The 18,730-nt window shown below is 35.8% G+C and overlaps 2 protein-coding genes and 1 long non-coding RNA gene across 3 annotated transcripts; 2 read left to right on the top strand and 1 right to left on the bottom strand.

The window, feature by feature from the left end:
- The first annotated feature begins 27 nt into the window (after positions 1-27).
- Positions 28-2,753, top strand: DNApol-epsilon58 (DNA polymerase epsilon subunit 2). The gene is made up of 4 exons (XM_043417714.1): positions 28-352; positions 586-1,132; positions 1,450-2,133; positions 2,340-2,753. Exons 1-4 carry the CDS (start codon positions 279-281, stop codon positions 2,607-2,609), a joined length of 1,575 nt encoding a protein of 524 aa, XP_043273649.1. The 5' UTR covers positions 28-278; the 3' UTR covers positions 2,610-2,753.
- Positions 2,686-18,571, bottom strand: LOC122409846 (egl nine homolog 1-like). Its single transcript, XM_043417717.1, has 5 exons — positions 17,747-18,571; positions 16,289-17,001; positions 5,949-6,068; positions 5,388-5,598; positions 2,686-5,248 (listed from the first exon to the last, which is right to left on the bottom strand). Exons 1-5 carry the CDS (start codon positions 18,138-18,140, stop codon positions 5,193-5,195), a joined length of 1,494 nt encoding a protein of 497 aa, XP_043273652.1. The 5' UTR covers positions 18,141-18,571; the 3' UTR covers positions 2,686-5,192.
- Positions 8,735-9,618, top strand: LOC122409851 (uncharacterized). The gene is made up of 3 exons (XR_006260773.1): positions 8,735-8,958; positions 9,040-9,235; positions 9,342-9,618. It is a non-coding gene; the product is annotated as an uncharacterized lncRNA (long non-coding RNA).
- Positions 18,572-18,730: the final 159 nt, after the last annotated feature.

Here is an 18,730-nt window from a genome sequence, read left to right as displayed (position 1 = left end):
CGTATATATTGGCTGTGGCGGTACTACGAATGTGATGATCATCTTGATATCATTGCTCACTCAGAAATTGAAAAAAATTGTTGTACCTTTCGTGAAAAGAAAGTGTGATCATCTTTTATATGAGTAACTTTTATTCTGCAATTGTATATAATAATCGTTGCAAACATTTTACTCCAAGTCAAGATCCAAAGATTCAAGTCAGCATTTTGGCGCGCTTTTGTTGTTCTTTAACCTGGTCTTTACACTTTACATTGTTTAGTTATATGAAGTAATAAATAATGGCAGAAGATAAGGACAAATCGGTGACAAAAATACAGCGTACATTCTCCTTTTACGGACTAAGTATCACAAAGTAAGTCAAAATTATTGTAATCAAATTAGTTTACCAAAAATATTGGTTGTAAAAATAAAATTTTGTTCCATACATTGTTTTTGTGCATTATATGAAGGTTTTTTTCTATTGTCGAAAAAAATGGAAAGAGTTGGTTTTTTTAGGTTAAAATCTTATTATTCGGATAGTTACATGACAAAATGTTTTGAACTTTCTACGAATTTTGATGATTTTCAACTGCCTTCTATTTTTAGACAATTGTGTGCTAGTATTCACAAATTTCTGCAAAAAATCGATCCGGATGAACGTGAATCATGGCTGACCCGTGTTATAAAAGATATATTTAAACAAAATCCTGGTACTCCTCAAGTATCCTTGGAAGCTCTACAGCGATCCATTACCGAATGCCACAAACCAGAATCATCATTACAAGAAACTGAAACCGTATTCAATGTTATTAACGCATTTGATATACCAAAGGTTGCATGGGACAACGACAAAAAAAAATTTGTCCTGCAAAAAGTTGTTCCTGAACTGTATGCAAATGCTGTGGAAAAATCTTCGATATTCAGAGATAGACTGGGGCTGCTCTGGCACAGAACTCGCAGGCAAGAGTTATTTACACCATTAAGATTTGGGGAAGACTTTTCTGAAAGATGGGAACTCACACCGATAGAGTATTTGATGAGTGAATTGAAAACTGGAAACGTTTTTGTTTTGGGACTACTTTCTCAGTTGACGGAAGGACAATTCTACCTGGAAGATACTGGAGGATCTGTGAAAATTGATCTGAAAAAAGCAATATCCTTTTTGAGCTTGTCACAAATTTTTTTCTTTTTTTCACAGTATTTGATACTGTCGAAAACGAGACGAGATTTACTCTGATGAAATTTAATGTGTCATGAAATGCTACTCAATATCAATGGATTTTATGAAGATGAAAACAAATTTGGCTATAGAATCAAATTAGATTAAATGATTTCCATTAATTAACTGATAAATCCATTAAATAGAAAAGAGTTCAAGGTCATTTTATCTTGAATTTTATTTTTTATTTACAAAGATATGCCCTTGCATCAAATCTGAGATGAATTATTTCCCTTAACCTATGAGTACACAGCTTTCAGGCAGGACTTGTAACCGAAGGTTCTATTGTAATAGCAAATGGAAATTTCGAAGATGGAGTTTTGAATGTGAAAGATATTGGTTTTCCACCAGCTGAACCTTCGAAGAACACTAGAGCGCTATTCGGGAATGAAAATACTTTTGGTGGTGCACATCCGACGACGTTGAAAATTTCTGAAAAATTGAGAGCTCGCGAGGAGGCGAGATCAGAAGCGATGATTATATTCGTTTCAGAATTTTGGGTTGACGATAATCGAGTTTTAGATAAATTTGAAACGATGCTCAAGGGTTTCTCTGAGTTTCCACCTGTCGCTTTTGTCTTGTGTGGCCATTTCCTCAGCTTTCCACCAAACATAACAAGCGCTCAAAAACTCAAGGAAGGATTCTCTAAAGTTGCTGAGATTATCCAGAAGTATCAGGATATAAAAGAAAGCTCACAATTCGTATTAGTTCCTGGGCCTTACGATCTTGGCTCACCCAAAATTTTACCCAGAGGGCCATTACCCAAAAGTATTCTTGAGGATTTGACAAGGAAAATACCCAATACAATTCTAGCCACAAATCCTTGCCGAATTCAATACTGCACGAAAGAAATCGTCGTATTCAGAGAGGATATGCTCATGAAACTTTGTAGAAATACTTTGAAATTTCCAGACGAAGGAGAAATTTATGAACACGTGAGTTATCTTTTTTCTAGAGTTTAGTCTTCTGACACCTAGACAAAAAGTCTATCTTTATGCATTGTTATTTTACATTCAATAAAATCAAAGGGAGCTTAGTCATTCTAGAAAATAAGTCGTTCGTACTACATCTCTGAAAGAGAATAATTGCGGAAGTTCAATTCTCGAGTTGTAATAGCAATATAAATTTTTGTTTTTTTCAGTACGCTAAATCGATTATTTGCCAATCGCATCTGTCACCTCTGTGTTTACCAGTAACACCGGTTTATTGGAAATATGATCATACGCTGCAATTATTTCCAACACCCGATCTCATCGTAGTGGCTGATAAATTTCAACCTTACACCACGAGTTACGAAGACTGCCAAGTAGTGAATCCCGGTACATTTGTCACCAATGATTTCTCCTTCAAAGTTTACGTTCCGTCAACGAATATCATAGAGGATTCAGCGATTCCGAATGAACCTCTTTGAGTTTCGATGAGCAGGATTATAATAGCGGATAAATTTATAAAAGAGTCACGGTATGAACAGAATGAGAACTAAGGGATTTACAGACTTTGTACAATATTTATTTTTCCGAATGTAATAAAATCTTCGTTTTTTACTTTTACAATACTTTCGGGAGGCTTGACACACTCCCTTTATACAACTTAGAAAGTAACAACTCTCCAAACCGAATTGACGATAATTTTTTCTTCGTTCTTGTAAGAGTCGCCGAGTTGTGGGGAATTAGTTAAATTTCAATAACTCTTCAAAGATACAATGAATTGGTAATAAGCGTGTTCGAAGAGTTGTTTTGCAAAATAACGATCAAAACATTTCATGAACGGAGTATTCGAAACTTAATAAATCTCCAGTGCTATTTTGCTCACGCTATAAGTGATGCTTATTTTTTTCGTTATCGACAATCCCAACTTATATACAATATGTAATAATATATACAGGTTGTCTCAGACTTTCATAATCATTTATGTAAACTCAATATCAAGGATAAATAACAAGTTCAAAGTAGTTTCACATCCTTTTAAAATCGTTATTTTTCTAATGAGTTATTTGTAATAATTAGTATTATTACGTTCGTCATGCAGCTCGTATTTTGAAAAATACAAGAGATAGATCATGAATTCATACAATGGTAATTGTTGCGAATCGGGGATTCGTTCAGTTCTAGCAGAGAATTACATTTTCTGCAAAATCGGCTCTATGAATCTTGACCTATCCCTAATCACTTCCAGAGCAATCGCTTTGAAAGAACGCACATGCATGAACTTTTGTCGACGATGACTTATTAAGGGTCAATTTTCAATCTGTTTGATGCACGAAACGAAATCTTTCACTCAAGATTCCACGATACATCAAAAAATCCGTAAAATCCTGAATATAACTACATATATTCTACATATATATTTATATATATATAAATATATAGCCAACACTATTGTTCAGTTTCTGCAGCCTCCATACTGTTGACTGTTTGAGGATCGATGAAAATTTTCAGGCATGAGACAGGCACTGCATGCTACTACCTACAAATTAAATATAAATAGATACAGATGTTTATCAGAAAGAAAGACACACACACGCATTCAACTGCGCTCCATCCTTCGCTCGCATCATACAAAAAGTAACGTTGTTACGGAGAGAGGTGTGATCGCGTTAAGAAGAAACTCAATCAACCGCAATGGAAGCATAAATTAGTTTCATTCATTGTCTCTCATCTACTGGCCACTGCCAAGGGGTCGCAAACAATTTCCTCTGCAATTGTTTTTTTTTAATTTTTCGACTATGGTGGCGTGTTTAATGAAAACAGTTTCGTTGAGTCTGGTAATCGACGACATTATATAAAAAGAAAACCATCTGGCAATTACTTTCCGGACGATCGTTCGCATATTAATTTCTTCATACATTGGTAGCTGCGATCACACTTATTTCGTTGAGCCAACTCATCATACGAAGCTTCTGAAAAACTGATAAACTTCTGTCGATTGCTGCATTATTTCAGGGGTTATTACAGTGTCGGCCTAATGAAAAATTGCCCTTATGCCGTCATAGGAAATCCTGATGAACGTTCATTCTTCTTTCTTTAACGATTGAACGAAGAGCCGAGGATGTAGATTTTCAAAGCTATCGAAATAAAGCATGCAGTGAAAATCAATACTTTTTCAAACAAAGCCCTCAGTGCACAGGCGTTTAAATATTCTCTATTCTTGTCACAGCTTCCATTTATCAGTAATTTACAGGGTGAGACGATCATTCTTAGCACGCTGATTATCTTAAATAGGGAAGCCTTAGAGAACACTTCCCAAATGAAACAATCTTGGTTTTTTCAAATTCTTTAAATAACTCGATGAAGAAGTTATTCGTATGTATTCGTATTAAAAATTGGTTAACTTTAAAGCGAACATCTTTCAAAATCCTTTTTCAAGCGCCCCATAAAGCTCTAATGTAAGACTCGATTTTTCATTCTCATTACAAACCCCGAATTGGACCGATAATTTGGTAATTGAAAATTCTAACCTTATTTGGATCTTTTATTTGGAAACATTGAAAAATACCCCTCGCGTCAATAAAAATTCGTGATAAGCTCAAAATCTGGGAAGGGGCTGCATTTCGACAGCACGTAATTGCCATCGTGCTATGTTTTTTTCTCCCAAACAACGCAACACTATTACAAAAATATTTCACCCAACACACGTTGTAGATTGAAAAATATTGGAAGGGCTAAGAATTTGAATATTTTCACAAACAAAGAAACGTCTCTCACTCCTATAAACCGTTAACAATATTCGAGAAATTCGAGAAAAGCGGCGTCTCCGTTAAATCCTCGTAACTCATTCATTCTTAATAGATAATAATACACGTTAAATTTTCTTCCATATTTTCTCGCTTCACTCTTTTTTTGCTTAATTATGTACCACTGCTCGTCACTTAATAATATAATTAAAATATTTACAGTTTTGTTTCGTTTTGTTGTTTTTTCATTATTCTGTGTGAGGTAAGGTAATCAGGATCGCCATAAGCCCGATAACGAGAGTTACGATTCAGAGCTAAGATTTACGATGGCGCATCTACGACCGTGCGCGAACCGCGTGAACCGGGATGAACCTCTCCTGGAACACGGAAAGTTCACGATATGACGCTGATTATTCCGTGTTTAAGGGACTATTATTTGATGCGATTTGATCCGAGAGATAAACGGATTTCGCTACTTTCGTTACGTATATAAATACCCATCGTATTCAGTCTTACTTTCCATCTGATATCTTCTACAGGCTTCGCTTCTCTCTTCCGCGTCAAAGTACCACAATGTTATGGCGTATCTCGTCTCGTAGGCTGGCTGTACTTCGTGAGGATTACGTCGATCCGACCAGAAGAATAATATTCGATCGAACAGGGGCTCAATATCGGCTACTTGGTCTCGTCCTCCCTCTGGAAATATCCTCAGCAATCCTCCGTTTTTCTGTTCAACAGAAAGACACATTTTTTAAAACATCAATAAAAAATATTTCTATCTTGTATTCACAAAATCGCAATTTTCGAGATAAAAACGTTGACCAACGATACGAAAACGTCCCAGTGGAAAAAATTTGCTCTCAAACGTCTATTTCAAAATGAAAAGTAACTATGGAAATGAAAAATTTTGTATTTTAACTCATGAAAATATAAGCCCGAAAATTTCAATCAAGTCTATTGAAAAAAACAAATTTTCTAAGTCATTTTTATTGAAGTAAATATCATTCATATTACAGCACAGGTGGATAGAAATTTTTCTTGCACGTCCGGTGAGAAGATTAATCTTGAACGACGTACCTTAATATCCCAATCTTTATTGAGGTAATAAATGGCCGTGATACATCGACCATCTCGATTTGGATTGTCCACGTGTTTGACGTAATGTGAACCGCGGCCTGGATAACAAGCGACCATAGCCTGAAATAAAAATATAAATGTAATTGTATGCTTCGAAGAAGTTGTTTGATTGAATTTAACAAAGGTCTATTCTATGAATATAAATTCAAAGGAAAACGGCAACGGTAAAGAAACTAATAGCAAAAAATCATTGTCACGATCAGCTGTTAAAAAAAATTACAAACTTCCCATTGTTTGCTTAATTGTCGCTCTGCGACGCATGTTTTATGAAAACAAATAAAAATAAAAGGTCTCCATGCACGCGCAGTTTTTTTAAACAACGTTAAGGCTCGCGGCCGTTTTGTTTCACTTCGTCAGTAGAACGTACTACATAATAATGCGAAACGGTAATAATCGGTCGTAAATGTCAAAAATAGTCACACGCCGTCTTTTCGTTCAATGGATAAAACAGCAGTTTCGAAAAATATTTTTCTCGATGTATGAATCACTCGAAACGAGTTCCAAATGAATTCAGAAATTTCAAATCCTACACGTGTGTTTATTCTTCTTTACATTTGTGAATAATGTTAACGTTGTTCACGCCTAAATAGCTCGTGCTTTACATAGAACACTCGTTTGTCTGCAATTTTTTTCCCGTCGTTCCAAAACATGTTGTCACAATTGTCCAAAGTGGTAAATTGTAACGATTCCCTACGCACGATCGATTCTGCTCGGTTTCGTATTTTTTTAATATCCGAGACAAAAGTCGCGCGTGTGTTGACCGACGTTAAAGTAGTTCGGCCGTTCTATGACTAGTCAAGTTAGCAACTAATTTATATTGATTAAATTCAAGTCTAAATTATTAATATAATTAACAAACACTTACATTGAAAATATTTCTATCACGTGAATGTAATAAAATGCTTTAAAAATACCGTAAAAGATAAAATTTATACTTCAACTTGACTAGTTAAGTGATTGACTCCGAATGTTCGGATAAAGTCGGGTCGCTGCTCCTCTCACCCCCCGCAATGCCGGTAGTGGTGCACATAACCTAGAAGCTACAATTTGTGTTGTGCGAAAGAAAATTTATCGTATAATGGCACCGAGAAACAAAAATGGTCAATTCATTCGAAAAAGCGAATTTATTCGACGAATGAAAGCACGCGAGTCAATCTTAAAAATGAAATTTAAATAAAAGAAGACAAACTCGATCAAAAAGTGAAAACAAACGTAAACAACGCTGACCGAAGACATGAATATTTTTTATAATTAAAAAATTAATATTTCAAAATATTATGCATTACAATTTATTTGTAAAACTTAATTTATTCATGAAACAAGAAAAAATACAAATAAATTTTTATCACTTTTAAAGATTCTCGAGAAGAATTTGAAATTCCCGCGATTACCGACTTTGTCCGAAGCTTCAATCAGCTCTTACCAGCATTGCAACGTAATGTCTGCCATCCGCTTCCGTCACGTCAAAAACTATAGTTTTTTTGTTTTCTTCTTTAAAAGCGCCGTAAGGTTTTTTTTTTTAAACAGAATCTGTGATAAATTTTCTATACGATGAAACCTTTTCAGAAGCTCTACCACCGATAAGATTTTTTACAGTTAACATTATTATGAGTTCTTCCATAAGGTACTGTGTTAAAAGCTCAAAATTTTAAATGAAATAATTCAAAATTTTGCCCCGCAAGAGGCCCCGAAAATAGGCTCATTGTGATCAGAAGACCTTGAACTATCATTTACCGCAAAAAAAAAGTGGACATTCACCGTACTTGGTCGAACGGCCGAACTACTTTAAATTATTCCAACGTCGAAATTTACCGAGTTTTTATGAGCCGATGGAATCAAAATAATTGCCAACTGAAAGGAAAAAAAAAGCTGGGAACGAAAATGATTTAAACGTCGATAAAAATAGTTCGAACATTTGTAAATTTTTCAGGAATTTGTTGTTGACGAAGTTAAAAAAAATTCCGAAAACCTCGAAAACTCGTGAACTCAATCAAAATGTGGAGAAAAGACAGAGCATCGACGGGGTTGTCAATGTGCTTCGTCCGAGAGCACCGAGTCTCTTGATGTGATGATTCGAAACGTGTTTGTTGATTCGGAGATAAACATAAAAACTTTTACATGCGAATGAAAATGTAAACAAACGAATTCCCTCGAAATGGTGTGGTTTTGTGGATGAAAAATGGACGAAAATCCTGCCAAACATTTTTTTACAGCTTATATAGATTGACTGAACGATAAGGATGTTCTCGCGATTCAAGGTTCTCTCTATAGGTCCGCTCGGTCATTTATACTTGGCCCAGATCCGCGCGTCCAGACCTTCGTGCAGCATTCCATTGCGTGATTTTCGTCACGTACTTGGAGAGGTCCCTTCGAGTTTTCTTTATCTCTCAAATCTTATTTTACTTTTTGTTAACGTCTCCGTTGACCGATTCGTCAACGAGTACCGGCGACTGCCGAGGAAAGTCCTGAAATTTTTCGCAGTCTCCTGGTGACGCTAACCGAACAGAAAATTGTAACGAATTCGAGGACTCGCGAATAATTGACGTTTCAACACAAATTTTAACATATTCAATTTTTTATCTTCGTGGAAATTTCGGTAAATACCTCGTTAAGGAAAGTCACTTCAGTCACCAACGGTCAAGGTGTTTCGAAGTATGAATCAGAATTAGTCACAACTTCGCTTGGAGCCCAGCCGTTTTTCGACCGACGATACCAAATATAAATTTCGAGAAAATGGGACTTGTGGTGCCCTCGGTCGATAGTTCGAACCTTTGGGAAGAGAGCCTCGTCGTTATTATTTGAAAGGGCCCGTTAGTTTAGTTTTGGTAGTCGATCAAGTCAGACCGTGCGAAAATCCGGGGTCCGATCCACCCCAGTGTGACTACAGTCTCGGAAAAAACAGTTTTGGAGAATTTTATATTTTTATTTTTTTTTCTGATATTTAGTCACGGTAAGTAATAAAAAAGTTATTCTCAAGTCAGGATTTTTTTTTTTTTTTTCAAAATAACTACGTATATTATAAAAATTTTAGATGCCATATTTTCTGAGACCGATATTGAAGAATAAATTCCGATCGGAGGTGATGATTCGGGTGACGAGATGGACATTATAATAAAAATAAGAGAGGGACGGATTGCTTTGACATGCTATGCCATTCATAGACAGTCAGTCGGTGAACGAGCCGATGGCCGATACGCATATTTTTTGGCATACTCGACCAAGCTGCGGTAAACGCGAGAATTCTGTTTAAATGTAGAAATAATCTACACAATATGCGCGAAAAAGTCACTATGGAGAAATTTTTAAAAACGCTCTATATGATTTTTTGATTAGACCGCACTTGGAGCAGCGATATGCGATGACGACCCTTCGACGTGATTTACGCATTGGCATACATCATATTTTGGAGTTGCGAGATATCATTAACAATCAAGAAGATCACCCAAAATTTGAAAAAAAAAGAGCGGTGCGAGTTATGTCCCCGAAGCAACGATAAAAAATCCAAAACACAGTGCCCGAGCTGTAATCGCCTTATGTGCGATACACATCGCCATTACATATGCGTCAAATGCGGTTTCGGGTACGAATAAAAAATTTGGCAAGCTTACAGAATGGTTCAATTTATGTAATTAACATTTTGAATATTATTTTTATAATAAAATATGATTTTATAACAAAAAAATTTGCATATCATTTTTTTCAAAAAACCTACACTTCAAGATGTTAAAATAAATATACTTTTTGGAACGACGCTGAAGTTTCCAACGTTGGAGTCCAACGAAATGAACGAAAAAAACGTTTGTAATTCACCAATTTTTTATTTCACGAATCGTTGGTGCAGCTTGAAAAACTACGAATCGCAAATTTGGCAGGGAACAAAATAGGAGAATTACTAGAATTATTGGAGAGTTTTTTTCGATCATTTCGTTGGACTCCAACGTTGGAAACTTCAACGTCATTTTTTGGAACGATCGCAAATTTAAATAATACTACCTGAAAGCGTGATTTCTCAGGTTTATAGAACGAGTTGTTTTTTTTTTAACTGAAAATTACGATTTCTACATCAATTTTTGTGAAAAAAGTCATTTTTCCTGCATTTTTTTCTTCGACATTTTCTTTTTTAATATTAAAAATAACACGAATAGAATAAAATCGTTATGAACGTTTCTTGAAGGTTCAAAATACATTGTAGTATTTTTTTTTTTTACAGTTTTTCAATTATTTATCGTCCCCCAAAGTGAGTGGGGTACTTTGGACACCCCGTGTGACTATTACGCCAGAAACTTGAGGTGTAACTAGTAAGGGTTAATTTTATAGGTTAGAATCCACCGAATTTGCTCGTATTCGTGGACACAACTACGCATTAGATATTTGCTTCAGCAGAAATTTTGGTGAAAAATTTATTTGAATTTGATGGGGTACAACATTCATCAGAATATTCGAGAAACAATCGAATTTTATCTAAAAAATCTGAGATGTGATTCGAATCATCGTTAATCCCGAAATATGTGACTGCGAGATACGGCAGAAAAATAATAAGTAGAACTCAAACTCGATCGTGAGACACCTTGCGACGGAGAGCCAATTCTTCACGGGGCGTGCTGACAATGTGTCAAAAACGTTTGAAAATTTGTGAAACCGCTGAGAGGTTAAACGCTTCGGTTTTTCTCCGCGACCGAAAGAGTAGAAAACATCGCGAATTTTTAGAGTGAGAATGTGATTGAACGCTTCAACAATGTTTGCCTCGATTCGTGGTTAAGTTTGTAACTGCAACTATAAATTGCGACATATCCCGAGCACTGTCAGTTGATTCGAGATTTACTTCGAGAGCGTGTATACTGGACGGCGGAGGTAAAGCGAACCGACGGTTTTGGGGGTTCGGCGAAAAAAGTAAACAGAGAGAAAGTCATGGCCAGTGGCAACAAGCGATCGATGATGGCCTACGTGACAAGACACGCGTTTCAAAAAATTCACAACAGATAGGAGCTCAAGCAAACTCCACTGATAAGGAAAAAAGATATGAAATAGTAAATACGCGGCGAGAGAAGAACACGGACGAGAGATGCAGTCCTCAGTACATACCAACGTTCGCTTATCTCTGCGACTTCGAATTCAACAAAGAATTCACTCGATTATCCTGAAAATTTTGCGAACCGTTGCTAAGAAAAGTCTCAATTAAAATATTCAATTTAACGTGATTTTTGTTCGCTAAAAATACACAGAAACACGAAATTTATCATTCTTTTGAATGGCGCCGCTCAAAGATCGAGTACGAATGAAAGAACGAAAGAAAAATAAATGGTCAACTGACCTACGACATTGAAATCTCAATGGCTCGTTATTTACGAGTGACGAAGTGCAGGAAAAAACTCGTTTTTCAGGAATAATCAAGAATTACGAGGAACATTGTGTATGTTTTGAGATTTAACGAGAAATTTCTCAAAAAACGTCATTTCTATCGTGATCGAAGAATCGACAAATTTGTCTGACGATGTTTTAATTCGCTTTTGTAATTCGTTGAAAAACAATACAACGGGAAAATCGTTTTTTTTTGTTTCATACGAACTAATATAAGAAATCTTCGAGGTTACACACTGCTATGTTTAGACCTGACGCAGGAATCGACCGCGGGAAAAACTTACGCTGGCCACTGCTGGGTAGCCAGTACCGCTCGTGTACTCTTTCCTTTTTCGCTCTTCTTTGTCTCTTTCGCTTATTCCTTCCCTTTCATTTGCCTATTGCGCCGCGGCACGGCTAATCGCCCAAATTGAGAATCTGATCGTAAAGCATGTTTGTCTCGCACAAACATTGGAATACAGTGGTGCCTCCGAACGAGAACTAAAGATTGTACTGAAATTTACATACTTTCAGTATTACGAAAATATTTTAATTCTCCCTTCCCAAGTCGTTTTCTTTTATCTCTACATTTTTTCGTGCTTTTCGCTCTGAATAAGTTTAAGAAACGTCAAAAACAGTTTGCCCAACAACCTTAACTGGAATGAACAAAAAATATAAATAGAGAAGAAATAAACAAAAAACTATGGAAAAAATGATCACTCATAAAAAATAGTGAAGTAGTGATCAGCAAACAAAACGATTTTCGTAGCCTTGAAACTCTTGCTTTCATATTATACGAAATGAAGGAATGGAAACGGTTTTCAGCTTAAATACGCGAATTTCTCACTAAAAAGAACCGTTTCGTTGTAACCCCTCCGCCAGTGTATCATCGTGTCACAACCCTCCCCCCCCCCTCTTCGCGTGAATCCCAAAATCCGTTAACTTCGAATTGGACATGAATACATAGAGGAGGAGATAGAAAAGAGAGGCGTTGCACAGATGGCCCCGGAGTTATTTTTGAGATAATATTTTTTGCGAATTTCAGAGAACATAAGTATTGAAATAAAAAAAAATGGTATGAACGTATTTCTGGATAGTATTGGACGAAGCATCGCTTTCAAATTGTACAGCTGCGGTCACTCGAACGTTTCGTCCCAATATTTTTCAGCTGTAAGTCAACAAGTATTGGACTTTATGAGAGTGTTTTGAGAGCTGGACTAATTAATCAGTTACAAACGTTTTTTACTGGGGACTCGCAACTTTTGTTGGGTGGGGTTCAATATGTCGAATAACTGAATTGTAGAACGGTCGATATTTCGAAATTTTAAAAGTTGTGATATCAGTTTGGAGAAAAATAAGTAATTCGAAATTCTTATTCCCGATCGACTATTCAGCAGATTGCGTGTTTAATCAAAAATTCCATCTTTGAATTCGTGTTTACCCGAAAATATATATTTCAATAGTTTTCATTTCGAATGCAATTTTAACAGACCATCCGAATGTCAAAAGTTCATATTTTTTAATTCAAAATGGAGAGTAATTGTTTTACAGACAGACCAGAATATAGAGTAGCAAAAAATCGAAAGTAAATTTTTCGAGCCTATAAAACTTGGATATGCGGAATAGCGATAGCTCGAAAAGGCGAAAGTCAAAATGGCGATGTTTAAAATTGGAGATCACCGGTCTGAGTAAGTGAGTGAGTGAGACGCGTGTATTTGGAGCTCCACTGCATTTCTTTATTTTGATCGATCGACTTTCTAACGTTTCGCTATTTTGACTGTTCGACTTTTTGGTGTTTCAGTATTTCAACCTCAGTTATATTTGGTCTTTCGTTATTATATTTTGAAAATTGTAAATTTTCACAGTATCGCTGACCGTAGTAATTTATGAATCGAAAGAACGATAGTCGAATTTTCGAAAAATCGATATTTTAGTCATCGTCCTATGGGCGATTGTTACATTCTATTTTGGATGTAAACGTGCTTTGAACCTTGCAGTTTCTGCTTTATTTATTTTCGGCATTCAAAGCTCTAGTCGAATCTATCTGTCTCCATATTATCATTCGAAGTTTATAAACTCGAGATTTTAGCTGTTCGAAATTTTAGTCATTCCAACATTTGATCCCCACCCCTTTTGTTAATGCTCGATCGATTCTTGGATTCGTAAAAGCGTGCAATGATTATACCCTGTGCCTGACGTCTGTTCGCCAACGGAACGAGTCATTTATTTTTCCATTTGCTTGTCGAGCCGCCGAATAAGAGAATTCGAGACTTTAACTTGTTAACAAATAATTGTTACAAATTTTTAACACCACTAGCAACACTTCGAATCAAAGAAATTGACTGCTGGAAATTCACGACTGTATTATTTTCCATAGAAATACCCTTAATTCCGATAAAGTTCAATTTTTATGATCGCACGAATGCGAATTTTTGGTTACTGATAAACCATCATATAAGTTGAAGAATTTTCGGGTTTTCTGTATGTTCGATGGAGTGTTCGGTACACCTCGTTTTCTATTTCACCTTCACCAAGGTTAAGTCAAAGTACAGCCGCCGTTTTGAGCTCCTATTCGCTACTCTCTTTCCCTCTCTTCCTCCGTCTCACTCATCTCATTCTCTCTTTCTCTAACTCATTGCGAATAGAGTAATCTCTTGCTCTCTTTCTTGATCAGGCAACATTTTCGACCGACGAAAAACGACCAGGCCGGCCACGTGGTGGGTTTCTCATTTAGGAAACGAACCCCGGGACGAAAGGGAAAGGGAGAACACGGCTTACGTGACTAAATGCGATTTGCTTTTGAATCGTTTAACCAAACTCTCGATATTTTTTCCTTTCTTCCCTCTTTGGATTTTACATGGAACGAAATGAATTTCATGAATCAATGCAATCAAATATAAATATGATGTTTGAAGATCAATGGAAAAAATGAGATCGGTACATAGAAATTGCTATAGAAAAAAAATGAATGAATACAAAAACTGAAATTCGAGAGATTACAAATATTTCAAAACTCAATGGTTTAATCATTCTCTGAAACTAACCCGAATGAGTGTTTTTTTCTGCTTCTATTTAGAATTTGGAATTGTGTTATTTAAGGTATTCCTTTCACGAACTCGAAATCCCTACAAAAAATTGATTTTAATTTACAGTAAAGTACAACTGCATCCGAATAGATTGGCGAAATTTCAGGTTAGGTTATCGATCATTTAATGAAGAATTCAAATGTCAAAAATAGTAAAATTTATACGGGAGCTTATGGAGAATCCGTCATCACATTTCTATTCAATAATTTGTACACTGAATAACCCTACATTCCTGATACAAACTATCTCACGGATAGAAAAAAATGTAAGAAATGCATAGCAACGATAAAAATAAAGGGTTGTCGAATGTTTAAAAAAGATATCAACGATAGAAGTTGGAAAAATGGCAGAAGTTTTTCCATATAACAGCGACTTTTCAGAGGTTAGGAATCAGTCCAAATTTCGAGTGTCCTAGTTTGCGACACCAAAAAATACGGCCCTGCGAAAGGAATAAGGTAATCTATCACTTGCGCGAGTGCGAGAGAGATAACTGCAAAATGGGTGCACGGTTTACTCGGACATGCTTAATTTTTTGAGAAAAATAAAAGTTACACCTTGTTCTCTGATAAAATGAGAATAGCGTGTAACTCATATTTTCTTTCAAATATCAAGCTACTCGGAATAAACCGTGCAACAGGATTTTTACCGACTGAACAAGTGACAGAGCACCTTAACACAATTCCATAACCCAATCATTCGAACTAATACGCAATTTGTGTCTCACCCATATAAATGTATACATGAAAAGTTTCAAGGGGGAAACACCAAAAGTGTGTAAGCACCAAAAAACCTAAAAACAAAAAGACGCTTCTCGCGTATTAGACTAGTGGATAACAATTCGTAAAAAAAACGAAACTCCAACGAGTTGCTGACACGGGGTGAAAAAATGTTCACACAGATGGCGTTCACAAATGTCATAGCAACAAAAGGGTAACGGGGTTGAATTTTTTTCATAGTAGAATAACGAAACGAGTCAATATGAACAATAATAATTTTGTAGTTGACAATGGAAAAATAATAAAAAGTGTTTCGAACGCACCATCAAATAACCATTTGATTCTCTCGAAGAATTTTTTTTCCATTTTAAGCTTAGTATTTCTGAGCTTGAGCATTGAAAATTCAGACTTTTTTCTCACTTGTACCGATTTTTTTTTCCGTTGACGCATTCTACACTTGACTTTGTGACGTCATTCAGATTCATTCGCTTCCTCGAATTTTCCTATTATAGAATTACATACTCTGTGACACTCGTACTGCTCGTACCACTCATTCGATCATTTATTTCAAGTGCATACCGCTCACAAGGAAAAACAACAGATTTTCCTGAAATATCCCAGGAATTAGATAATTTGAAAAGCAAAATTTAACAGGCGAATTAACTTCTTTCCGTTAGTAATTTAGTAGGTTTTAATAATTTATTATTTTCCGTGTCTTTGAATTTCATGTTTCTATCTAATTAAAAAGAATTTTATTTCTGGGCGTTGGACGTGTTTGGCAATTCAAATGAATCATCGAGGAATTCACTTTATTCACAATTAGTTTTTTCAGAAAAAATAATTTATTATTCCATCAAAAATCTTTCGATAGATATCCTCCTGCAATTTTTAAATATCTCTCCATAAATTATTATTGTATATTTAGTTTTTAAGTCGATAAAAATCAAATCAATTTACACGGTTAAACATTTGAAAATAATTTTGCAAAATCTGGTATTCTATTATGCATAATATATAAGTTTTTACCACCCCCCGTTGAGAGATCCCGCCAGTTCTTCCGGTGAGCAATTTTCAACTGATTGGGATTATGAAAAAACGTGGAGAAAAATGTCCATTGTTGTAAATGGAAAAAATGATTTACCTTTGTTCTTTCGTTGATCGTATAATTAGCCAACTTGCCATTGTTGGGCATTCTGTTAGCTCTAATGATAATCGAATCGACTTTGGAGATCAGCATACCGATATTTTCACAATGTTTTTCTTTGCCATCGAGCCACGTTATTTGATCACCTCTTATTGTTTTCAAGTCTTTACTGCCTGATCGGTTAGAAACCAATTGTCCATCTTCGAACATACCCGCACTGTACATGTTCAAAACCTCGTTAAGCACAGAAATACCTTTGTCATGTCCAAGAAAACTGTCCACGACACACACACCAAATTTGTTCATGTCTCTGATAACATTTCTACATATATCATCGATGATAAAATCCTCATGATTATCGCGATTTCTGTGGAGGAACGGTGGCAAATAATCTTCTTCGGCACCGAGCGCTTCTTCCGGATAGCTCATGCCGTTCTTTCTAGTATCGTTATGTTTATTTTCAACCCTAGGAACATTTGATGTTTCTATGTCTCTGTTCCCAATTATTGTTGAACTGTCGACTGATGGATTGAGCGATTGCCCCCGTGCTCCGAGTATAGTATCCTCTGAGCTTCCTTCGTGTACTATTGGCATGATCCAACCTTTTGGACACCCCTCTGTCGCACTTTTTGTTTTTTCACTGTTCCTTTTCGTGTATACTAAAGTATTGTCTGCATTTCCATCTGTCCTCAGGTCACGGCTTCCAGAATCTATGAGAACAAGAAAAAATTAAAATATGTATTTTTTCGAATTTTAATTTGGTGATTGTGGAGCTATTAGAGTTATAGTCATTCCTAGTAGAGCATTTGTTACATATATAATTATTGGTAGAAAACACATGGATCAGTTTGAAAAACATAACCTCTGAAATAATGATCCTCATCAACTGACTACAGAACCGTATAGGTCACATGTATAACAAGTATGACAGTACGGCAAACAAAAGTTCCACATTATGGAAATAAGCCAATCTCAGTGAGTGAGTGCATACACTGACTTACTTCTTATGCTGATATTTATTTATTTTTCTGAATTGTAGAATGGGAAATTTTCGTTCATTGATCAAAGTACTCTCTGGTGCAAAATATTTTGCAAATTGTAAATTTCTAAACAATCAAGTATCAAACATAGTCGTAGTAATACAGGAAAACATTGTTTCCTTTCTTTCAAATCGACGTGTTGACAGATATATTGGGATGATGAGAATGTGAATAAATGGCTGTACCAAGGCAAAATTCTAAAAATTTTAGAATTTTTGAAGATTTAAAAAAAATAATAATTAGATGATTGTTGTATTGAGAAAGACGTTGAATTCTGTGATTTTTTTTTAAACAAAAGAAACTGAAGTAATGAGAACAAAAAAAGGTGAAGAAAGCTGATCGAAATTTTTATATCTCTCACGAAATGTTATGATCTCACTAATGTCACAGCAAACAAATCCATATGTAAACGTACCACGACGTTTTTCGTTTTTCCCTTGAACCTGACGATCACCAGGTTCTATCTTTGTAACTTCATTAGCACAATCGATGTTGAGAGTAGAAGAAACTGTCCTATTTTCCACCGGGGTTGAACAATTTTTTTTGTCGTCTTTATTTTTGGTATTATTGGATTTATTTGCGGTGTTGATATTTAATCTAGCAATGTTAGTTTCACTTTCATTAGCTTTGGTTGAGCAAAATGCTTTGTGATGTTTCCAGTCGATAATTTGATGTTCCTTGGTGCAATATTTTGCAGTTTTGCATCGCGAACACCTGAGTAATTTGTTAGTAATACCGCAAACAGCGCACCCACTCTGTGACGCACTATCTTCGGAGTCTTGAGAACGACTGACGATCGGTGTTGACATGTTTTCTTCTCTGCGAATTTTTTTTATTTTTATCGTGTTTCTCTTGTGAGTTCTCTTTCTTCTTAACCACGCGCTCACGACGACATTTCAAGGCACCTCGCGGTCACATACGCCACTCGGAGTAGGGATTAACGCGTATCACTCTCACCGTGAATTTCTCAGTGAGCAAAACAAAATTCTCACACAGAAGAGCGCTGTTCAAAAGAATTTTTCACCACTCGACTGTCGAACGCGTACAAACACGAAAACTACATCTATGGCCCGTTAGGAATAAGTGTTTATCCGAGCATATATATCTATATATTTTATAAATATTCCAATTTCCGTGCGGACTTTTCAGGACGAGCGCAGCGACTAATTATTCCTCTCTCGTTTGTTAACCTTTTTTTTCGTTAGGTATTTCCGTACATAACAGCCACTACCCACGAACTAAATCAAACAAGTTATAATTATTGTTATTATTATGATCACATGTTTGAATTGCCAGTATTGTTGTGAGCAGGCTTTTGATGTATATAGTTGAGAAGAAACACGAGTAAATTTGGTATCACACTATTTTTACCAACTATCGGTACGATGGCTTGACTTAC

Source organism: Venturia canescens, chromosome 4 (genome assembly GCF_019457755.1).
Source record: "Venturia canescens isolate UGA chromosome 4, ASM1945775v1, whole genome shotgun sequence".
Classification (NCBI taxonomy): Eukaryota; Metazoa; Arthropoda; class Insecta; order Hymenoptera; family Ichneumonidae; genus Venturia; species Venturia canescens.
The sequence above is the reverse complement of the archived record's forward strand: the minus strand, read 5'-3'. Positions and strand labels throughout refer to the sequence as shown.